Source organism: Mytilus edulis, chromosome 12 (assembly GCF_963676685.1).
Source record: "Mytilus edulis chromosome 12, xbMytEdul2.2, whole genome shotgun sequence".
NCBI lineage: Eukaryota > Metazoa > Mollusca > Bivalvia > Mytilida > Mytilidae > Mytilus > Mytilus edulis.
Genome location: NC_092355.1, coordinates 27479037 through 27505421, shown reverse-complemented (window position 1 = coordinate 27505421; position 26385 = coordinate 27479037). Strand labels below are relative to the sequence as shown.

Below are 26385 nucleotides of genomic sequence, written 5' to 3'. Positions count from 1 at the left end.
GAGTGTTCTGATGTAAACTTTAATTTTCCGGTTTATAGTTTTGTTATCTAGCATGGCAACCAGTGGAACTCCTTTGTCGCTTATCAAAGGTATAGTTAATGGATCTTCACTACCTATATATCTAGTTTCTGGTGATAATGTTTTCGCATATGTATCTCTATACCAGAACAAACAAAAGAAAATTATAACCATTGAATTCAATTTCCAATAGCACTGCATTATGCCAAGTGAGTTTTGAAATAAATTTTCGCTTTGTGTTACTGTCAACGTTTAATGGAATTTCTGACGACTGCATTCCCTCCACGTGATATGTTTCATATTTTAATAAAACACAAGAAACTGTTGAAGTATCTGCACAGGTTAATATCGTTACAAATAAGAAATATTTCTCTTCACATTTTAATTCGTTACATCAGGATAAACAAAGTACGGCGGTTTATAATGTAAATGTAGAGAGTTGATTGAATGTTTTTAATCTTGTAGTATTACTGGATAAATTAATCTGTATGAAAAAAGTGAATTTATTCCTCAGATCGTAGCCGGCAAAATCAAATTAAATTAGAAAAATATCGTAAAGATTTATTTTGAATGTGTGAGCTGATAATGTGTTCAAAGTCATGTTTATTCAGTTTTTATTGAGATAACATCAAATATAATTTTTTAATTTTAATTTAAGATATAAGGGGCAACCATTATAAAAGGTCGGTAATTGCATCAAAAACAGTTTTTGGTTGTAAATGATATACATCGCGAGTATTTCAATGGTATCTAATGTCACTGCGACATAATTTGTAATTGCATGGTAAAATTGGTTTCAATACTTTCAATTGGATGTAACTCAAAGTGCAAGTATTTAAAATAACGTTTCAATTTTTGAATAATACAGGTAATTACAGTAAAGTTTTAGCATAAGACTGATCTGGTTGATTAAAACACACTTCTCAATATTGGTCCGTTAATTATGGTATGATGCTATTTCAATTTTATTTTGTTTAAATATATCTGTGACGGCACTTTTGTGGCGTCAATTCGGTCGTGTGACAGACAATGCGTGGTTTTGTTGTGCTGTCTTAGGTTATTTTAAGTGTTTGTTTTCATTATATGGTTAGCATGTAAAAATGTACTATAATTGTATTGTTTATTTGTGTATTTCTCCATCCCGGACGTTCTTGGATTTATTTGTACTGTATTACTGAAATGTAATGTTGTAATTTTAGTGTTATATTTAACATGCCATAAAAGAGCGCGGTCTGGATAGCCACAAAAGCAGGTTCAATCCACCATTTTTTTTCTTTCTTAAAATGACCTGTACCATGTAAGGAACATGATGGCAATTGTTATCTTGTTATTCGTTTCTGTGTGTGTTTCATTGTCGTTTGGTTTGGGGATTTTTTTTGTACTTCAGTGTTTCTGCTGTTTCCTTGTTATCCTCTAATAGTCGATGTGTTTCTCTCAGTTTTATTTTGTAATCCGGATTTGTTTTCTTTTAATCGATTTTTGACTTTCAAACAGCGATATACTACTGTTACCTTAATTAAGAAAATTTAAGGAATGCCTATAGTGAGACATCAATTGTTCATCGAATCATCACAGCACACTACGATGCTTCTGATAGGATCATTTTGGGTTATTGTTATATAAATAGTGATTGAAGATTTTTTACTTATTTTCAAGGTGTATCAAATGAAGAAAAGAAATGAGAAAGCATCAGAGATATTTTTCTAAACATAAGTCCTGTGGAAGATACCCAGTCCTTGTTAATGAATATTCCGTATCAACTTCAAAAGAAATGCCTGGTTTTGGAGTTCAGATTCTAAGTACTGACTTGTTTATTATCTTAATTACGTGTTATATCCGTCTTTGTATATTTATAACCTTAGTCCATTATTTGGCAATATCATTTTGGCGTGGCTCGGTATTTATACATCCCGCCATTGTGTTATTGTGCTATGATCATTTTTTGTATTCACGTCTCTCATTTTTGCTTATGTGCTTTGTCTATAGAATCTCTGCATTTCCCTGGTGATTGTTTCTGTAGTGATTAATATTATACTATACACTGTTGACTAATGTACAATATCTTTTGACATTTTAACCTATGTCTGTTTTGTTTTGTTTACACACTAGTACTGTTGATTACATAATGGAATTTTGAACGATTGTCCTACAATTGAGAGGTTTAGTTAACTATAAAACTAGGTTTAATCCACCCCGTTTCAAAAACAAAATATGAAGTTACTGCTCCACGTCTAACTGATACAAAAGTGATACAGAGAAATTTTTAATATATTCATTCATTGAATGTTATGAAATTCCCTTAACAAATGGCAAAATTAAAATTTCAAACACATCATACGAACTAAAACAATTGTCAAATTGCTTGCTAGCTGAACCGTGAAGTCATTATTAGGTAAGGTATACTACACTCCTTTCGAAGTAGCCTAGTCCTACCGACAGATAGATTGGTTATCTGTCGGATTAGTCTACTCTTAAGTGAGGGTAGTTTACCTTACCCAATAATGACTTCACGGTTTCGCTAGCAAGCAAGCAATCAAAAATATTGCCTTTATCTACACACTTAATGCAATCGGCTGTAAATATCATTATTTAAGAAGAAAACTTCCAAATGAACTTAGTTAGGTGGAAAATATTTATGATGACAATTGCTCAGAATACTGATGAATGATAGTTATCTACACTACTGCTAGAGAAAATTAGTGATTCACTTTTAATGATGATGAAAATTCATGATTTACTTTGAATTATGGAGAATGTTGGTGATTTATTCTGAACAATGGAATGGTATTGAATAAGTATTCATTCTGCTCAATCTTAGTATTCTCTTCTTAATTCTAGTTAATGGTGGTAAATCTACAAAGTTCTGGAAAATGTCAGTGATTTACCTTGGATACTGGTGAAAATTTGCAATTTACCCTGAATAATAATGAAAACTTTTGATGTTCCCTGAATTTATGTGAACGCTAATGATTTACCCAGAACGTTGGTGAATGTTAATGATTTACCCTAAATGCTGCAGATTGGCATGCCGATGTAAGTTTATAATTCCCTATGAAAGCTAGATTATAATAGTAAGTTACTCTGAAGTCTTATAGATGTCAATGATTTACTTAGAATTCTGGTAATGTCAGTGATTCACTCTGAATGCCGGAGAAAGTTAGTGATTTACTCGTGACGGTGATAAAAATTAGTGATCTACACTAAATTCTTGTAGATGTTATTGATTTACTTAGAATTATGGTTGATGTCAGTGAATCACTCTGAATGCCGGAGAAAGCTAGTGATTTACTCGTGACGCTTGTGAAAATTAGTTATCTACACAGAATTTTTGTGGATGTTATTGATTTACTTAGAATTATGGTTGATGTCAGTGATTCACTGAAACCTGATGTCAACACTATGGACTTTAGATTACATCTTCAGTTAACAATAATCCAAAGTGAACTATACTACGATGTAAATGGAAGACATTCCCGCGCAAGTGTCATGACTGGGATAGATTAAAGATAATTTAAGTTCTATCTATCATTCACATTCCGATCAAATTACTCAGTTGATAAAATATATATTTCAACTATATTTAAATTGGTTTTGAATTTTGTTAATATATATCAGAAAAATGATTTATTTTGGCAGACAAGCCATAATACTATAAACCAACTCGACACTGAAGGTTAAAATCTCTAAAACATTATGATTAATGGAATCGTTCAAACGGATTACCTAACGCAACTATGTAGATTTATAATTATGTACACAGAAAAAAGATTAGAAATAAAGCCCTATGAAAGGTCAAAACAAAAACAAACAATTGTATAACATCATTGTTATTAAATTTGCTTACATAAGATCCGTGAAGTTAAAATTCATAACAATTATGTGTACCCTGTCAACCCCTGAAATAATAATAATGTTTTCTTGACTACTTCCGGACGCGGTGGTCCGGAAAATTAATATTTTGTTTTTAATTATGTTAATTAATCATATTCGTGATAATTTTTCAGAGTTATATAAAGAAAATTCGCAAATGGAACAAATGTTTCATTGCTAAAAACAAAGACGTATGCATGAAGCCCTTCCTCAAATCAAATAGACAGCTGTGACAAAACCGATTTTGAAAATGGCCCGGAGTCGTTTTTCCTTTGCTCAATTATTATTTTTCACAAAATGTTTGAATCAACGTTTAATTGTCACGCTCTTACTGCCAATTGTTCTTTTCCTTCGATATACCATTATAGATAATGTAGAACATCGTAATCTCTTCTTTTGAATAACAATCGTCTCACTTGGAAAGCTATGGATTAAGCAAATACATTGTATGTCAGTTTTCAATCTAAATGTTTGGTAAATTGCTTCAAACAAATTCATACATCGACAGAGTGTTGAATTTAAACAGGGTAAATGACCATTCCGGAGGTATTGAAAACAGCGGAAAATGTGTCTACCATGGTATGCGAAAACGCGATTTATTGTCGGATTTGTAATAAAATATAAACGTGAAAAACGTGAAATATTCCCTATATAAGACGTGATTTTTTCTTATCATTAAATTTAAGACTATAGATTATTCAGTAGCCGAAATTTGAATTAAGATTATCCATGTGAAAACAACTGAAGAACTGAAAACAACGTAAAGCAACTGTAGAAATAAAATCATTATTTCATGATGGTAATACCCACATATATGAACAAATTAAATCGCTTTAACAATCGACAATACAGTGCCAAAAAAAACCCTCAAAAGTTAATAGAGCCCAAAATGTGTTTTTTTGTTGTTTAATCTTAGTTTGACAAGTTCATTACACAAGATTAATAAGGTCTCAATTTATAATTGAGATAAAAACAAGAAACCAACTGTTCATTTGCCTCATCTATTGTTTGGATATAGTTTGGTTTTTTGGGCATTCAGATACATTTTATAGATGCCTGTTTCTTTATCTTTAACTTATACACACATTGTTTGTTTAGACACTTGTCACTTAGAATCGATAGATGATGACCTCAAAAGGTCTTTTAATGAATTTGTCAGGTTACGATCTGACTAATGTAAAACACATCTATTGTTGTCCACCTGTACTTTTAATTACTCTCATTAATAATGTTTTCATAACATAATCGTATATCCGCTAACCCTTCCATAGCACATGAAATGACATTTTATACAGGGTTTGCAATACTCAATCTTTGGTATTCTACATTTTTATTGGTCTGGGTAATGTTGTGTGTCATTTGGTATTTTTTTTCTTTTTTATTCATAGATTTGTCAGTTTTGGGGTTTTTCTTTGAGTAAGGAGTTTAAATGTCCCTTTTGTATCGTACGTCTCTTTTTTGGTCAAAATCAACTAAGGAAGGAATTTCAAATTATTAACAAACAGTCTGCTATGAAGACACCATCTAATTTTGAAATATTATTTTTCTCATAATTAATTAAACATCTTTCTTTTCAAATCTTTCCGTAATACCACTAAAATTCCAGTATTTCAACTATTTGACAATTTAGTCAGGAAATTAAATAGTTTCATAGGCAAATGTATCCATAAATACAGCTACTAAAGTTTTCTTATCATCATTACTGACGTTTTAGCTGCGTGGCTGCTGAAAGTTCGCCAATACAGGTTCAAGTTCAATTTCCTATTGAGCGCACTGTGACAACAGCTTTTATGCCACCATGGTCCATGACTTATTACACAATCTCCACCAGTTTCATCATTATCCTGGTCAGTTGATGTGAACTTCATTTCATTATGATAAGCCATACTATCACCTATATATCAATAATAAATTAAACATTTACAACAAATGACAACTGAAATTCGGTAAGTTAACATTGAAATGAATATAACATGCAACGTGTAAATTATCGTTACCTTTTCTAATAATCGGAATGTATTTTCTTTATTGTTTGCCTTCCTTGAATCAAATGAAAACGGTGTGAACAGAGTGGCCAAATTATAGAAGAAACAGAATGTGGTTTTGCGCTTTGAATGTTTATCTCGAGAATACCTACGACTAACATCGATCGTGATAAGAAATGTGTCACATTAACTGACTTAGTTTTTTTAGCTAATACAATTGAGAATGGAAATCGGGAATATGCCATAGGAACAACAAACTGACCAAAAAGCAGATTACGGCCAAAAGCCAGCAATGGGTTTTCAACGCAGTGAGAAAATCCTGTTTACGGCTGGCTCCTCAATTTCTACTCGTTCAGTGAAAAGGGATGTCATACTAAACTACAAAACATATAATTAACTAAAATTAATAATGCTAAAAAAAGACTAACAAATGCCAGGGACGTTGAAAAAAGCTTTCTGAAACTTATTTATATAGTCTATTAAATTGAACATGATCATATAAAGCAACTACTTAAACTTTAAGTCTTCCATGGCTATATGTGATATTACTTGAGGGTTCCTAAGCAACGATCAATAACGTTTTGTTTTGAATTAAAGTTTTAAGTGTACGATATTCAGATAGGTTATTATTACCTGCATTTCCACTATAATCTCCGACAGTTAGTTTATACTTCGACGCTGCATCACCAACAACAAACGTTTTATACACAGCATATTTCTTTGTATGGGACAGATCCGTTAGGTCTATTTTCAGTTCATATGTACCACTGGATGTCAGGCTGTGGATGTGTTTGTTACCTTTTAAAGAAAATAGCACAGTAGCGTTTCAACAAAATATCAAATATCTAAAAGGAATAAAAGGAATGAAAAGACAGAAGGCCTAACGGGATAACTTTTTGGTCAATATGCAGATATATGTATTTCAATTACAATGATAGCTAACTCATTGTAACTATGGAATATTTTTCAGTAGTATGATACCATGATACATACTTATCCATATTGAAAATGTTATTTTCCAATATTGATACTACATGTATATGCTTTTTTTCACTCTAACATATTTGTTGTATTTTTATTTTTTGTGCAAAATTATCGTAGTTCTTTCTTTCTTTTTTATTACAATAGTAAACACATATACTGACGGTCAAAATTGAGAAATGTAAATCAGTTGATTCAATTCCTGTAATAAGAAGATAAAACGTTTAGTTTATGCTTTTGTGTCATCATAATTAACGTAATGACAATATTATAATCCAAACTACAGCATGTACATTGTAATCAAATCAAACAATTGTTCATCTTTTTTTTTTCTTCGAGAGTGCCCTAACTACCAAATGTCTCATAGTTTAGTACTGTGCTCACCAATCCAGTATTCACCATAAGGATTCCCAAATCCATTCTCATAATCTTTCCACGTTCTCTGGAAATTTACAGCACCATCTAACCTTCGCTGAATAATCTAGAATAAATTTAAGTAAATAATTTTAGAAAATTTATATTTAAAAAAAAATGTTGAACAGGTTTGCTTTGCCTTTGTATATTTGAATCACTATTTGATAGTGCAATAATATTCAGTTGAATATCACACATGTATGGAAAAAAAGGAGGATGAGTTCAATGTACAGAGCTGTTTGGTCAACATAATTTACATGTATACAAAAAGATGTGTATGATCATTTTATTGATTACATGACTCAACAACAAACAAGATAACAGTTTATGTAGTGAAATTTATACTCTAATATTGTCCTCCTAGAACACAAGTAAATAAACGCACCATATATACATAGATTAATAAATATACGTCAGATGCGCGTTTCGTTGTCTGTCAATTAAATGTTAATGAGCTTTTGAAAGCATGAAAAGGATCTTAAGCTAGTGTTATCTATTCCTTATGTAACAAATCCTTAAAATTTCTAAAAAAACATCGTTTACAGTTAATTTCAAGTTGTTATAACATATCATTGATTATTCATGCCAACACAGAAGTGCTGACTCCTGGGCTGGTGATAACTTTATAGAGGAAATCCCATCAGTTGCATCGACCTAGTGATTGTAAATCAATTCACCAAAGCTACCAGATTAACAATGTGTACGCCAGACATGCATTTTGTCAAGAAATGACGCTCGAATCCAGATTTTAAAAACATGGGGGTAAATCAAAGTTGATATTAAAAATCATTAAGGTTAGAAAGAGCTTAGATAATCCATTACTTGGGTAGAACATCATATGCTATTCACCAAACTCAAAGGTTTTTTTCGCAGTTAATTTATAAATATAACCATATCAATGAACGTTCATATCAACACAGAAAGGATGACTACTAGACTTGAAAATATCCCTTTCAAGAAATCTCCACCAGCACTTGCATCCAACTAGTTATAGTTAAAGTTATCATATATACAAGAATACAAAAATGTGCAATCTAGACGCGCGTCTGATGGCGTGGTGTTGCATCTGAGCTCCCACAAAGTAACTGATCACGCGATTGTGTATGAGTCCTTTTACAATAAACAAATGTTTTCGATTTCTCTGTACACACCAACTATTTAAAAGAAAGTGCGTTAATCTAGAGGTCAAAGTAGAAATCAAAATGAAGATGTGAAGCGTTGTGCTGCTATATATAGAAAAAAACTCAGCGGGACGTCCACATTATTGGACAGCTAATCCCTCTCCAGGAAAACGTAAAAAGCTACAATACCGAACTCAAAGGAAAATTAAAATTGAAAAGTCTCTCCTCAGACTCAGCACACTCATTTGTAGAAGACAGTGGATGAACCCTGAATTTGCAGCTTAACATTCTACCTTTATGACAGTCACATATTATTTCATTGTATAATCAACAATGTGTGAACAAAACATGCAGACTAGTATGTAAATATTTCAGTAATAGGTTTGACAAGAATCAACATGGCGCTTTAATTTTAGTCATTTTTAACAAACAAATATGTCAACAAATCAAAATAAAATGTCATATAGACCAAACATATCCCAATATAACAAAACATTTACTTAACAGTGGAACCACAAATCTAAATATGCATCGATTTACAATCATAGCTCAAGATAAATGATAATGAATTTCAAGAACATAACTATTGCTGTAAAATAAGATTGAAGTCCTTATAATCTACGCATAGGACTAAAATATTATATTGATTGGATGGGTTGATTTGTTTTTACGCCATTTAGGCACTTTAGTATTATTTTATGGCATTCAGTATTTTCATGTAGAGAAAGTTGGAATATTCAGAATGAATCATTGGCCTTCGGTCATAAAATTTGTAATCCTGTTCAATAAAGACTTGTCGAGCGCACTTGCCATACGTGGGATTCACACTCACAAATTTGGAGAAGACAAGCTAAGACACCTTATAACATTTAACCACCGCGGCCCTACCCATACGATTACAGTCATGCTACACAAAAATCCAAATACATACCAGGGGGAAAATGTAGTCTTCCTAAAGGTTTGTGCTCTACTATTCTTGCATTATAATATTTTAATTTGCCTGCGTCTACACGTTTTGAATTATTTTAGGCAATCCAAAGACGGAAATCATTGGCAATGTTCTTAACTTGAACCAAGCACATAATCCTGCAAAAAGTAAAGAATTTGGATGCTCAATTCTCTTCAATGGCGTACTTGTTTGGTTTAATAAATATTTTGATATAAGCTTCACTGGTGAGGCTTGTGTAGACGAAACGCGCGTCTGGCCTACTAAATTATAATCCTGGTACCTTTGATAACTGTTATCTACTATCAAATAATATTTTTCATAACAAAAACATGTAACTTACTGTCCAGCCGTCATGAACTGTATTCATATTACAATACACTCTCACTGCTGTCTTTTTGTCCGGAAATATGAGAAAAACACCAGATTTCGCTTTTGGGTTTGATTTTACTATTTCACCGCAGTCCTGTTTGCTCTCTCCTTAAAATATTCCAAAACACAGGTACATATCTTGTTTAATTGAAATATTAAACAGGTACACATTTAGATATCCATGCAATTTATATCTGCTTAGAAATTGAAATAAAAAAGTCATGATTGGATGTGCAAACTATTATGAGCTTCATGTGACCAAAAGACATACGTGTAATAGTTGATCTGTCTCGATATATGTCTCTTTCTTTGTCTTTTTCATCATTGTACGTAAATCAAAAAGCCCATACACTCTGTTATGTTTTATTGTCTTGGTCGTTATAATATATGATAACCGTTGTTATGAAACAGCATCTATTATACACTCAATGAGTTGGGTACCTAACAATGTCTTCAGTTATTGTCAAAGAACAAATTTATATCAACATCAAAAACTTTAAAAAAAAAAAAAAGTATCACACTGCGACTGCAAGTGTCTAACAAAATATTTAGACAAAAATAATTCTTTGAGCTATCTGTTTATTTTGTGCTGACGTTACAGTTGTATAACATTTAATGATAGTTTATTTTGTGCTGACGTTACAGTTGTATGACATTTAATGACTATTAAACGAGAAGACCTCATGGCTAAATTAAAATATTGTTTGTTTGCCCTTTTCCGACCCTATTTTTTGAAACAGGGTAGGTAGGTAGGTAAGATATTTTATTTTCTTTGCTCTAAAATAACTTGGCTCGGTACATTTTTTGTCATGGGTTTGCAGGTAGGTATGATATTTTATTTTATAGATACAACATCTGTATGATATCATTTTTGGCTGTATTTGCTTTTGTTTTAAGAATGATCGATTTTACTGATCTTTACTTTTATTAAAATTTCTGAATAGTCCAAGGAAGTTATGAAAAAAATTTATCATGTATAATGTGAAGTTAATTCATATGCACTACTATTTGTTTTCAAATATCAAAATATAGGGCTCGAGCATATTTTCAACAAGTATATGCCTGGAACTTTTAACTTACAGTGATCATGTACCTTGTACGCTTGACTTGACCGAAAGATTTATTAATATCATATATATCTCCCTAGCATGGTTTGTGAAACAACTGTACAATGTTCAATCTATTAGGGGGAGGGGGTAGGACCTATGTCGGGACTCCGGAATCGGGTGTTTTTAAGCTCAGGATTTCAGGATTTCCAGGAATTGTTTTTTTTCGAATTTCGGGATGCAGAATTTAAATTATTTAAATCGGGGAGCTCAGGATTTCGTGTTTTAAAGCCTGGGATTTCAGGACCCTCCTACCCCCATATATAGCATGTGCTATTCCGACATTCTACCAATTTTATAAAAATTGAACTAAAATTATCAGAGATGATATCTGTGAAATAAAAAAAATATTTGACTAGAATATATAAAAGCCACTGCCCGGCAGTGAATTTCCCACCATCATCATCATGCAACCAATTAAAAGAGCTAAAACTAAGCATTTATCTTACTTTACTTACAACCCTACAGACTGAGTGTTTACTTTTTCGTGTGTCCCGTTGTTATCAATAAAAATCTAAAAGACTTGAAACTAAAATGTCACGTGTTTTACATCACATTTATAAATGGTCTGCAAGGAAAACTTGGCGATTTTACTGCCAATTATTCTGCAATTACGGTAGAAAGATCAATAATAAAAAAAAATAAAATCGGGAAAATTTCCCGAATTTGTCATTCTACTAATGAACTCAAAATCGTTAACTTTTTTTTCAGATCTTCTTCCTTTTGCGGTCTGCATCTGCGCACAAATGTTTTCCGGCCGGTCTTGTTTGCATGATACTTTGAATAAAATGTATATTTATCAACATATCAACAAATATAGGAAGGAATTCAACACCCAATCATTTTTAATAATTGTTTGATATGAAAAAACGTTACCTGATAACAGCGTTTCTTTGTTTACATTGAATATGACGTCATAACTTAAATAACGTCACAACTAAATCCCTAACAACAGAACCAATATCGGAAACGTTACGGTATTTCCGTTTCTTTTATCAACATGCTTGAATTAAAAAAAAAAATAATACAGACTTCGTCCCCATTTACAGGTATTGCCTGCCTCATATTAGGACTTCAGTTCATGACAGATATAAATAAAATGTCAAAGCTGGTAGAAGGTAGCATTAACATAATCATCCTGATATACGGATCACTATAGGTCTTCCTTACATAGGATACAACATCTGTTAACAAAATATTTTGTACCCACGTTGGTAATTTTGTATTGGACAAACTTTTTTGAATGAACCCTGCTCTTTAAATAAAAAGGTCAACATTCTTCATACTTACAACATCGACTTCAATCAAATGCTTTGAATCTCTAAATGCAAGTGTTCATGCCAAACGCTCACGTGATAATGGACTTGACCTTATACGGGGTAAAAAAAACACTGGATTCCGGTAAAAAAAGTTTTGAGCGGAAACAACAAATATAAGATTTTCGGTACGAACGAAAAAAAATTAAAATAAAATATTGCTGGTAAATACAAATAAAAGATTTTCAGTCGGATCTAATTTATAGGGAAAGGGCAAACAAACAATATTTTGATTTAAGTCTTATTTTGTGTGTCGCTCTTCCTTCCACAATAAATGAATCATTATGCCTCTGTGTCCTATAGTTACCATGCAAAGTCGCATTTGTCATCCATTCTTATGATTATTCAGATTGAGTTAATTTTGGAGAAAAACGACAAACAAGGAGTCCGGATATGATTCCGTCATCAGACTGACTTTTAGTCATAGATGAAACTTCCGGTTTGAAACATGCACAAGTACAACCAATCGTATGATAGATAACAAAAATGAAAAATAAATAAGCCAATCAGAGCGTTCTCCATATCATGGTGTTTAGATCGCAAGAACCACAACTATTGCACCTCCTTAGAAAGAACAATTATTATTCGCGTTTATTTACATGTAAACAACGATTATACTGCTTTAATATATAGAGTCTCTCTGTAGTCAGACTACTGTTTTCTTTGAAATGTTAAATATTAAAGGGGTCATACCAGTTGCATATATATCAAAATAAGTAAAACATGTGGAAACAAGAATCACAGTGTGGATAGTACACGGATGCCACTGCGGCACTATATTTACTAAGGACTTCAACTTCATCAAAAACTACCTCGACCAAAATCTTCAAGCGGGACAGACGGACCAACGGACGAACGAGCGAACGAACGAACGAACGCACGAATGCACAGACTAGAAAACATAATGCCCAAAAATGGTCATAACAAACTATTTTGAAAGTGAAAGTAGTGATTTGGCAAAAATGAAAGTTAGGTAGAGATAAGAAGGAGGCATGACCTTTTTCTGGACGTCAGGATCGGGTGTGTTTATGCTCGGGATTGATCCTTACGGCATCCGGGAATATATTTTTCGATTTCTGAATTTCTGGATATGAATTTCTTTAAGTTCTGCATCTCGGGATTTCATGTTTTAAGGGCATACGATACAGTTACAGGGGAGGTAATGACGTTACTAACGTAAAATGTTATTTTCGCGACGTCAAACTATTTCTTATCGGGAAAAGATTCAGTTTTCGACTGATTATTATCATTCAAACTTATTTATATACAGTTACAGTGGAGGTAATGACGTTGCTAACGTAAAATGTTATTTTCGCGATGTCAAACTATTACTTATCGGGAAAAGATTCAGTTTTCGACTGATTATCATGATTCAAACTTATTTAACTTGCAAACGAGTTCATGGACCCCTCTTTTTTTAAAATGAAAAATGATGGGTTTTTTTCTACATTTATGATCATTTGATAAACATGAGCTATTTCTGAATAAAAAATGTATAAATTTTTAGGATACTTATAAAATACAGAAATTACAAATTATTTAACAATAGACAATTTTTTAAAACAAAAAAAAATATGTCCACAAATCCGAATTTTGAGCATATATACAAAATTTCGACCTCATTTTACTCAAAAAGTAGCACATAAAGGTATATTTTTTATCACATATTTGATTTAATCAGGTAAAAAAAGTCTATATTGAAATTTTTATCAAAATGTAAATATGGGATCAAAACTGTATCGTATGCCCTTAAAACCCGAGATTTCGGGATCAGGACCCATCCGACCACCCCTCAAATTAGCCTTAGTCGGTCTTAGTCATTTATACAAGAAGATTTATATCCTACCATTGGCATGTTAATAAGGCTCTCAAAAGAAAAAGACTAATAATGGTTTATATATAAGCAGTAATATTTATTTTTATGTTTGAAGCGGTGCAAATTTTTAATTTAATATGACTTTTACCAAAAGATGCATTGTAGCAAAAGGAAAAGAAAAATTGTGGTTTGAGGCCAGAAACACGAGCATAATTAAATTTAACAGAAAGGAAACAAATATCAAACTTTGGAAAAAGGGAGAGAACTTTTGATACCTTTTATGAAATTCTCCATACATAATATATTTTACAAAAAATGATCCTACAACAGTTCATAAGCTGTATATACCCGCGATTTCGCGGGTATGATCTAGTGATTTATAAATTGAAAACTAAGATGGTCAATCTTTTATGAATCGACTGTTTCTTCAATCTCACAAATATGATTTGGCATAGACAAATAAAACATAGAGTCTTTTGTATTGGCATAATTCTAAAATCATTAAATACAATTCACAATTGTATTTTCTTTTATTTATCATAAAACAGTTGTATACTTTCGTTGCTCTAGCTACTAGATACATTTTAATAATGACTGTTGCGAAAATTAACCGAACTTTATTATAAATCAGAAAAGATATAGGATCATAACAGCGTTTGTAATATCATTAGCTTTAACTATATATTTAAGACGAAACAAAGATAACTAGGAGACGAATGATACATTTCGATACTTTTTACGGGAAAGAATGTATTTACAAAGAGAAAGGCTTATAGCGACAGCACACTTTTTTCAAAAACTTGAAAGTTACAAAGTAGTGAAAATTTGTTAACAAAAACTGGACAAAATTAACAATTAAAATGTTGTAAAGCTCAGTGTTTCATATCCATGTTTTCACATAACAAAAATAGAAACCAAGATGAATATGTAACTTGATAATTACCCTTTGAACACAAGAAAAAATGTTGAGCAGGATCTGGTTACCCGTCCGGAGTATCTGAGCTCACCACCACATTTTGGAGGGGTTCGTGTTGCTCAGTCTTTAGTTTTCTGCGCTGTATGTGTGTATTATTGTTTGTCTGCTGGAATTTTTCTATAAGGTCATGGAATTGTCAGGTTTTTTTCAACTAATGAGTATTAATGTCACTTTGGTATTTTTCGGAAATCTTTTAAATAATTTTTATATCCGTCCTTAATTTATTTGCGTTAAAATTATTATTCGTATTTCGCTTTATTTATTTTCGAATTCCTTAGGACGTTAACGTTTTATTCTTCTTTTTTTAAACGGACATAAATATTTATAAAATTTTATTATTTATATATTTGAGACAAATAATACGTAACACACATTTGTTACGTGCATTTTTAGAACATTTGAAATCGACACAACAGTGTTTAGACAATCTTTTTTTAATCACGTTAATAGTTTTTAAAGTATCTCGAATCAGAAATGAAAGCAAAAAGTGATTGTGATTGTATACTGTAAGACAATTTAAAAGATTACCATTGACATGAAGCTTTCTATTTTCAAAGATTATTTTCCTGTTTCTATTGCAAAGCAATTTAAGCAGATTCAAGGTTTCAAGTACATAACAAAGCATTCCATCACAAGATATTATGTTATATTGCACTAAAGTATATACTTCTTTTGAATAAGATAGCAAAACTCGATTCAAAAGTGTTGATTATGAATCATATTTAAAGAAGCAGTTTTGCACTTGATAGAGATATAAAAATAACTGCCAAGAATTTTAATCTATAATTTCCGTTATCAATAAAACCAATTAAATATATACTATAATCACCTTCATTCCTGACAGGATTAATCAATTGATCTTGTCCTTTATCTTTCAAAACGTCATTAATTTCCTGTAGGGTAATATTTTTGAAAAATTCTACGGTCGAGGTGCCTTCTAATAATGTCTTAAACATACGTTGTGTTTGTTCTTTCTCATAATTTTTAACCGTATTCCTCATTAGGTTTTGTATGTAACTCTTCATTTTCCTGTTTATGGATTTTGTGTCTAGCATGGCCACCAGTGGTGCACCTTTGTCGGTAATCAAAGGCATTGACAAAGAGTCTGGGTCCCCTATATCTTTGGTGTCTGTATCTAATGATGTACCACAAATATCTCCATACAAAAACACACAGAAAGCAATAACCATAACGGTTGAATTCATTTTCCAATGTTATATTTGTAATTCTCATCGGATTTTGTCAAATGTGTTGACGTCTTTTCTATTATATTTCTGTGTTATGGTAAAGAAAATTAATCACCGCCTTCATTTATCAGATTTGATTTCGTTCAAAGTAATCAGTACGATATTTTACGTTTGAAGTTAGATTCATAACAAACCTGACATAGTTTTATAATATAGTTAATTGCTACCTCAGTTTTATATTAATAAGAATTAAAATGTGCTTTGTTATTAAATGCAATATCAGTATTTAGTTCTAATATATAATCTTAAATTAATCCTAATTCTAATGACGTCATTTTTTCGTCATTTTTCATTTTTTGATGCTCTGTTTTACTAATTCTAATGACGTCATTTTTTCGTCATTTTTCAGTTTCAAATAGGACGTCACTTGGCGTAGAGGTTTAAACGTATTCGGATGTGTCTACTTTTGTGTTTCAAATGTCTGGTTATGTAAATGTATTTCAGTTGTTTCCTGTAATTAGTTAATACTTCAGCTTTATCATGTACATCTTTTGAATATTCATTTTATTAAATTTACTGTTTGCAAAAGTATAAATTACTCTAAATTATAGGGATTTTCTGGTAACTTAACGGAAAACCCTTGCCGTTTTTGGCACAACCTTTTTGATCTTTTGGTCCTCGATGCTGTTCAACTTTGTACTCGTTTCGGCTTTCAAACTTTTGTATCTGTGCGTCACACATAGGTCTTGTGTGGACAAAATACACTTCTGGCGTATTAAAATTTTGAACTTGTTGCCTTTTGTTGACTGTTGTTCGTGTGATTCTTTGTCAATTGTGTTCTCCAATTTATTTATATTGTAGTCCTGTGTTGTCATTTTGATGTTATATTTCACATGGCCATAAAAGTGCGAGGTTTGGCATGCCACAAAACCAGGTTCAACCCACCATTTTTTCCTTTAAAAATGCCCTGTACCAAGTCAGGAATATGGTCATTGTTATATTATAGTTCGTTTCTGTGTGTATTACATTATAACGTTGTGTCGTTTGTTTTCTCTTATTTTTGAGTGTAAATTCACATTGCGATAAGACGTGTCACGGTACTTGTCTATCCCAAATTCATGTATTTGGTTTTGATGTTATATATATATGTTATATTTGTTATTCTCGTGGGATTTTGTCTATATGTGTTACATTTTAGTGTTATGTCGTTGTTCTCCTCTTATATTTAATGCGTTTCCCTCGGTTTTAGTTTGTTATCCCGATTTTGTTTTTTGTCCATGGATTTATGAGTTTTGAACAGCGGTATACTACTGTTGCCTTTATTTTCCAATAACACTTTATTATTCCGACTGAGCGTCGATCTACTGGTGCTATCTTAATATCAGTCAACTAGTTGTACACTCTCTTCACATTATATAACTTAGGAAACAGCTTTAGTAAGTGTGAAGTATATAACTACGCAGAAAACAGTTGCAACCTCTCATAATTTATGTCTCTTCATAGATAAAAACAAATGATTATTCTTTATCTTGTAGAAAAACAAGCCCAAGGATTTTTTTTGTGTGTTATTTATGTCTTGATGAACAATGTTAAGTGAATTGTTGTGATAGAGAGATTTAATATTCAGAACGATGTTACAAGTTATTACGTATATCATTTATATTGCGTGATGCTCAGTGCAGTTAGCTTTTCAATCCAAGAGCTAAGATATCAGGCATAGTAAAGAGCATTAGATTAATAATAAATCAGTTTTGTTTGTTAAGAATGCTTTTTTAACGTGCTACAGGTTCGACTTTCTTTTTATCTGACTTGCATATTGAATTCAATAAACCCCAAAAAGTTCCATTCGTAATTATATTGAAAAACAACTTATATCGGGAGAAAAACTAAAGTGCGTTGAATTTATGTATATTAAAAAAATAGACAGCAAATACAACGCCATTCTTAAATTACGTTTTTTGTTTATTTTCAGAAAATGTAAATCTCTTAAATAAATTACGATTTGGAAATTTTGTGAGAACTATTAAGGAATACTTTCAGAAAACTTCTATCAACACTAAATGTAAAACAAAATTGAGACACTACCTAAGATTATCACTGGGAAATTTCTTGAGATTTAAAAAGCAGTTGCAGGGAATATCTTTCTTGGAACTTTAACACACTTGCTTTAATCCATGGCAATTGAATCACAAAACTAGCATTTATATTTAACTTAATGTTTACTTAAGCTTTGTTGTTGTCTATATTTGATTTGTTTGCATGTTTGGTTTAAAGAGAATGGAAGTGTGAACATTTGTTTATAAACGTTTACCAGATTGATCCCAATTACTGGGAAAGTTCATATGAAAATTTTCTTTAATGTACAGTAAATAGTTATCTTAGGTACCAGAATTATAATTTAGTACGCGAGACGCGCGTTTTGTCTACATAAGACTCATCAGTGACGCTTATATCAAAAATATATAAAGTAAAACAAGGACAAAGTTGAAGAGCATGTACCATCATCTATGAAAACTGTGTCGTTAGCGTCTTTGTGACCTTTTTTCGTATGTTTGTATAAATTTAGGTCAGTTGTATTTGCATGTCCGTGATTTATATTCAAACATTGTTGATTGTTATTCACAATTATTGTCGCTTTAAGCAATTATTTCCTGTTGACCTGTTTATCATTTTTTTTCTCAATATGATTGACCTATAAAAAAAACTGTGTTGGTTGATATAGTGGAGGGTTTGATTTTGGAATGATCTATGAATTTCACCATTTTTTTATTTTACTTGAATTTCATTAATTGTTTTTATATATCTTTAGTTAATAAGGAATTATCCTGTTGTGTTTCTGGAGATTGTTTTCATTTTAACTGTAGCTTCAGGTCTTTCTGTTTCTTTTAACAACATGAACACACCATCGGAAGTCATGGTTAAATTGTTTTAAAAACTGGCATTGCATCATGACATTAAATACTCTGGAGTAGCATAAATTCGAAATTCGAGTGAAAATCCTACAATAAATGAACAATCTAAAATGCATATGTTAAAGTCACTTCACTGATATATTGTAATTATAAATTTGAAAATTCATGTAGCGCTTTGATAAAATTACACGCACAAACAAAAATATTTTGCATAAAACAAACAATATATTTACCTGTGCGTAATCCATTTTTTTACGACGTATTTCTTTAATGTTGTATACAACAGCGCGAAACAGAACTCATTATTGGCTGCTACTATTTTCGTCACACGTTAATCCAAATGTAACGTAGTCTAAATGTAAACAACATGTTGAATTAGCAGTGTTCAAATCAAAATTGAAAAAAATAAGGTACCAATTACAGAACCTTTATGCATTTTATAATGCATAGCACAATGAATTCATGCATAAAGGGCTGTGTAATTGATAGAAGAGAGGCAGATCAAGCCAAAGAGACAGGCAAGCTCAAAAATCGAGAAAAAAATACAAAAAATACACAAAACACAAGATAGAAAACAAATGATTGTGTATCAACAATACGATTTGATAGCGTTTGCTCTATCAGAACAACTTGAAAAGATATTGTAATACAAATGCACTTTACAAATAAAACCGAAACCCAGATGTTCTGGAAACACAGTTAGAGCCAAATGTTTGAATTCAGATTGTTTGTAATAGATGATAATACATCCTTTTTTATCAACAATTTTTCACAGAGATACCAATGTTTTTGTGAATTTCTGTTGTTTGCATTGTAGTTTAACCACACATTTAAATGACAAACACAGTATTTGTAGGCTTGGTTGTTGGTTGTCGATAGACAAGTGCAAAACGGAGAATACCTTATTTGCAATAATTCACAAAGATAATTTTGGACAGCACAATGTTTTTAAATCTTTTTGTTTTTATATGATTATAAATTATTAGTACGAATGTAAAGATACCTCTTTAAAACAATAATCATTATGTACCTAGTTAGTACTAGTACCCGTATCGTTGTCATACAAGGACGTTATCTAGATAAGATACGTACCTTTCATTGCATGATTGTCATTTCGACATTGGACTTTACTGTCTCAACAACAATTGACCAAATGGATGCAGAAATTTGACCGATATACTTTGTAGGACAACCTTTCTATTCAGTTATTATAAACATTTTCAAAATACAATAAATACATGTCTTGTTATCTAATTTAGAAACAAATGCTTAATTCATTTTAAAGATACGATCACAGAAAACTTGAGAAGGTGTCGATGAAATCTTCAAATGCATTCATCTATGTCGTTTGATCATTTGATATTTTTAAACCAAATGCATTTTACAAATAAAAAGAAAAATCCCCAAAATACCGAAAGACGATTAAAATTAGAACGGAGAGTCCCTTATCAAATGGCAAAATCAAAATTTCATAAACATCTAACGAATGTATAATAACTGTCATATATCTGACTTTGTACAAGCATTTTCTAATGTATAATTGGTGGATTAAACCCAGATTTCTAGTTAGTTAAACCTCTAACTTGTATGGCAGTCGCATCTTAAATCGTCTTTAATGTTTCCTATCTGTAAATTGGTTTTTTTTTTAGAAAGAACACATAGGTATCAAGTTTTTTTTATGACACAAGTGTATGTTCATGCAATCCACAAACGTTTGATGTCTGTTGTAATGTTTGCTTCAATTTTAAGGCGTATAATGAGGTATAACCGTATGAACTTGATGATGTATATGTAACACTCAGAAACGTGTCCTTTCCACCCAAACGTGTCCGATTCTCCCAAACGTGTCCACATCGACGTCACTGAACTGCAAAACATTTCTAGTTGTAAAAGGGCACCAAACTTGTCATTTGTATAAACACCAAAATGTGTCCATTTTTTTATAACCACTTAAACGTGTCCAATCCCACAAACGTGTCCATATCCAGCTTTTTTTTTCTTTTATTGGAACAATAGTTCGTGTCCATATTTTAAATACGTAGGTTAATTGCTTATTGCTTTTTCATAAACGTATACCAGTCGTTTTACTATTTCATTTAAAAAATAGAAATGAATTACTTTAGTTTTTTTTTTTAAAGTTGCAGTATAACCTGGGTAAAAGTGGAGCCTATTTGGATGTAAATGTAAGCAGCCATGCTTATAGTTAAATTGTAGATTTTCAGATACCTCTGCATATTCTGCGTATTAAATCCCTTTTAACAATTCAATCGTTCATGGTGCCATTTGTTATATTTTGAAAGGCAACATTTATCTAAAACTTTTATTTAAAACGGCTCTATTACATTACGGAGATTTGAGTAGTTTTCTGACTGATTTCATAAAACAAATCGGTATATCTCGCTCTTAATTTTATTAGATTAAAATTCCAACTAGTATTAATCTCGAATAACCGTAAATATTAGCCCCAATTCTTAATCACCGGTGTAATAATAAAAAAATATCTACAGTATTTATTGTTAACATGATGTTGTTCTAATAATGCATAAAAGATTTGGCACTGGACGTTAAGTATCTTGTTTGTGTGTCTTAAGTGATCCTTGAAACCAAATAAATATTAAAAATCCTGAACCAGGTTATGATTTGAAGAGGTTTTTAAATACCAGAACTGTTGAAAAAAGGGAAGTCAATTCTTTTTAAAGTCCGCCGTGCAATTTTCGAATTTATGTAAAAGGCATCATCTGAGTTTATTAGTACAACATAATTTACATAATAAACGATTAATTCAACTGCAATAGAAATATTTGTATGTTCGCTCTAAATAAGCACGCAATACTTGCAACTGGACAACAAACATTTCGGTCAAAAGTTAATTTGTATGTTACAGATTAAATTTGCAATTATGATAAGCATTAAAAACCGGCATTGATAAACTAAAGCTAATGAATGGCAACTGCATCACCTGTGCCCCATCATAGAATTGTCGTAAACGTTATCGATTTCATTTAGGACATACATGTATAAGCGCTAAAAGACGTAAGACGTTCTTGTATTTAATAGTAGACACGTTTTGGTGAATAACAATTATCGGACACGTTTGGGGGTAATGAAATCGGACACGTTTTGGGAGAATAGACACGTTTGGGGGAATCGGACACGTTTGCGGGGAAGGACACGTTTTGGAGTGTTACATATATATTACAAATATGTTTGGAAAGGGTTTTCTGCGATTTTTTTTTTAAACCATTTAACATGTTTAAGTTTCCTAATCAGTATGTAAATCTTTTCTAAGTTAAAAAATAGATAAGGTATTCGTTTGAGCTGAATATTTCTTACACGAGAGGAAAGAAATTTGAGTATCTTCATATATATAACCAAATGGACACATTGCGTTGGATGTAATGATTGCAATATACAGATCCATGTTAAGGGCACTGTTTTTGTTTTTGGATCTTCCCAATCTTAACCTTGATCTTAATATCTTAATTTAATCTGAATCATTTTCTTCTATGGTCCTTTTGATTTTTTCCATATCTTTAATGATTGAAGAATTATTTCTCAGCACAGATTACGACTGCGAGTAAGTTGTTAACGTAAACATGTCTGTCTAAAATTGTTACAGAACTAATGTGTTTGTAATATAAAACCATTATCAGTTGGTATGCATCATTGCTGTCAGTTGAACACAACTTTAACCTTATTAAAACTGTGAAAAGTCAGTAGAGAATAAAGTAACAGGCTTGTATACGTATAGATTTACAAAATAACACTGTATTTTCTGTATTGATATAATTCTTCATAAACACTGAACAGTTTTGTAGTCACGTGATATCTTTCCAAAGTCACGTCACGTCTTGGCAAGTGTTAATCAAATACAAAACCTATAGGAGGACAGTCGTGTAGAAAAAAGTGGATGCGCTAATATAGTATACTGTTGATGAAAACAATGCCCCAAGTCACGTTTACACATTGGTATACAAAGAGGAAAGACCTCATATATGCCTTCAAATATCGTCAATAACAATTAAATTTACTGTTTTCAAAAGCAATCATGCAGTAGGTAAATTGTGGCTTTACAAAGGTAAATATTGGGAACTTGGACGAAGGTAAAAAGAGTAAAAAGGAAAAGGAAGGGTTCAATTAAGCTAACAAATTGATTTATTGTTTCATATTGTTCTGTTTTACCACTAACCATAACAAGGAGGAAGGTTGGGCACCCGTAAACATCCAAACACCGCAACATTTTAAATCTGCCGGTCCAAAGTCGGGAGCCTGTAATTCAGTGTTGATCGTTTGTTGATGTGTTACATATACTTTTTTTCGTTCATTCTTTGTACATAAATTAAGCCGTTAGTTTAATCATTTGAATCATTTCAGGACCTTTTATAGCTGACTATGCAGTATCGTCTTTGCTTTGTTCACTGTTGAAGACCGTACGGTGACATATAGTTGTTAATTTCTGTGTTTTATGGTCTCTTGTGAAGAGTTTTCTCATTGACAATCATACCATTTCTTCGTTTTTTATATTAATTTCAACAAAATATTAGAATTTGCTTCACCGGTACGCTGTACCGTTGTGAACGGGAAAGAATTAATTTGCTTATCCCTTTTCCTTTTAGACATTTTATACCTTTACTTATAGAAAAGACAATAACAATAAATTATAGATTACGGCGAAAATGTGTCCCGCCATGGAATGCTGAAAACTCGATTTATTTTCAATTTGTGTTAATCTGTAGACAAACAAAACAAATTTCTTCAAGAATTTTCTTCGTTATACGTTTTTTTTTCTATTTACGAAAATTGATTATAAAGAAGTCGCATGTTGAACGAAGATTAACCGTAAAAAGGTAAAAAGCAAAATCACAAAAATACTGAACTAGGAAAATTCAAATCGGAAAGTCCGTTACCAAGAGGCAATATAAAAAGCTCAAGAACATCAAACGGATCAAATGAACTATTTATGCTGCACATATGGTTGCCCTACCCTATCAGTTTTCATATTCACCTTTTGTAGAATTAAATCATTGCATTATTGAAGTATGGCATGCATACACAAATGAACAAATCGTCAACATATATCGGCAATACAGTGCAGGGAAATTGTCAAGGCTCTTTAGTTTTATTTAGACATTTGCTTAATACACTTCATTTCAAAGTAACTGGCTGGAAGTAATCCCCTAAAACTAAAACGGACACACAATGTGCTTTTATTTAAATCAAAATTTGACAATCAAGTATATACAATTAGGGAATAAAGACATACAAAAGCCCGGTCAAAAATTATGCACAACGGACACACAGATGGAAAGACAAACAAACAAAGTACAGATTGAACAACTAAAACTCAATTTAAACCACTGTTTTGTTCAGGTGTTTTAGAAGGAACATACTTCGTCTTCTAACAGTTTCATAATATGAATTCAAACTGTTGTTTTTCTCATTCTTAAAGTTCGGTACAAGGTAGTAATACATGATTTAATATTAACACGTTAAATAACTTCATCTATTAGCAACTGTATTCACTCTTTTATATGGTATTTATATCTTATATTTATATGTGTACACAATATGTGTAAAGTGGTTGTCTAGTACTCGAATCAATGCGAGTTATCTTTTTTTGTGTATTGTTGTTAAGAAATAAATTGATAATTGAAATAAAAAAGCAATAAATATTCATTCCATCATGTATTGATGTGCCTTATTTCTTGTCATAATATTACTTTAAATTTGAGGCATTCGCATAATTTGACAGTATTTTTTTTAAAGTTTTTATCTTTAACTTATACACACATTATTTGAATACAGACTTGTCACTGGTGCATGGTTAGTCAACATATGCTGACCTTTAGGCTTTTAAAATACTTTTGTCAGGTTGCAATCTGACTGACGTAAAACCCATCTTATTTTGTCCATTTTCTAATTACTCAAATTTACAATTGGTTAATAGTACTATTTTATATCCGCGTACCCTTGCGGGGCACCTGCGATCTATAAGTTTGCATTGCCCAGTCTTTGGTTTTCTTTATTGTTTTATGCATGTTGTGTAATGTCTTTCTTTTTTAGCCATGGTGTTATCAATTTATTTTCTTCTTATGTGTTTCAATGTCCCTTTGATATCAATCGCTTTTCATTTGGTTTAGATTAAAACAGAAGGGAAATAACAATTATTTACAAGCATGTTCTGTCATGAATTCATTATATAAATAAAAAGGATTATTTATCTTAATATCAATAAAATGTCTTCCGTAAGAACATTCTTAATGCCATTCATGATTCCAGTATTTTAACTATGAACCAGTTCAATCAGTAGTGAAGATACTTCGAAAGGCTGTTTTCATATTAAATCACAGTTTTCGTATCATCATCGCTGATGTTTTGGCTACTGAATTCGTGAAAGAACTCCAGTACAAGTTGCTTTTGAATGCCCTGTTTAGACCACTGTGACAACAGTTTTTATGCCACCATGGCCCATAGTTGTCTACACATTTACCACTACTTTTGTCGTTATCCTGGTCAGTTGTTGAGAACTTCATTTCATTATGATAAACCATTTGATCACCTATATCAATAAAAAAAAGATCATTATCTGTGACCAAAATATAGGAGATACAGAAAACAGTTTGGCGCTATGATTGTTTAATGCATTTATTCATCTCGACCATACATACTGATCACATATTAATTTGAATAGTGTCAGCATATCAATAACATGAACATAATAAAATAAACCCTGGTGCGTTTAAAAAAAAAGGCTTTCAGAAACGTATCTATATATTCTATTATATTTAGCATCACACATTAAGCAAATACTGAAACTTAAAGGTCTTCCATAGCTATACGTTATATTTAGAAAAGTTTTAGTGTCAGCTTTTCAGATAATGTTGTTATTATTTACCTGTATTTCCACTATAATCCCCAACAGTTAGTTTGTACTTAGACGCTGCATCACCAACAACAAAAGTTTTATACACAGCATATTTTCTTTTATTGGACAGATCCGTTAGATCTATTCTCAGTTCATATCTTCCACTAGAAGTCAAGCTGTGGATGTGTTTGTTTCCTTTTAATAGATATTAAACATTAGCGTTACAGCCAAATATAGCCCGTCTAAAATCAATAAAAAGAAGAGAAAGGCAATAAAGCCTCATGTGAATACGATTTTGACCAGTGCAGATAGCATGATGGCAAACTATAGATTTTTTTTGAAAGTGTATACAGCGCAACATATACATCCATACTTATAATGCAACTTTTCCTCAATTATTCCGTATGTCATTTACATTGCTTTTGAACGTCGTCACCAATCATATTTGTGTCGAAAAATTTCAATTTGATTTTTTTTAGTATTATCAATAGACAGATAAA

General features: G+C 31.5%; 1 protein-coding gene across 1 annotated transcript in view; it reads right to left on the bottom strand.

Annotated features, from left to right (window-relative positions):
* Window positions 1-5395: 5395 nt before the first annotated feature.
* The window catches only part of LOC139497549 (uncharacterized), a 50180-nt gene continuing 29190 nt past the window's right edge, over window positions 5396-26385 (bottom strand). The window contains exons 12-18 of the mRNA XM_071285777.1: window positions 25916-26080; window positions 25369-25579; window positions 15751-16133; window positions 9679-9815; window positions 7239-7335; window positions 6507-6671; window positions 5396-5782 (exon numbers count right to left, since the gene is read on the bottom strand). Coding sequence (XP_071141878.1) covers window positions 5568-5782; window positions 6507-6671; window positions 7239-7335; window positions 9679-9815; window positions 15751-16133; window positions 25369-25579; window positions 25916-26080 — 1373 coding nt within the window. The 3' untranslated portion in view covers window positions 5396-5567. The remainder of the gene's footprint in view (window positions 5783-6506; window positions 6672-7238; window positions 7336-9678; window positions 9816-15750; window positions 16134-25368; window positions 25580-25915; window positions 26081-26385) is intronic.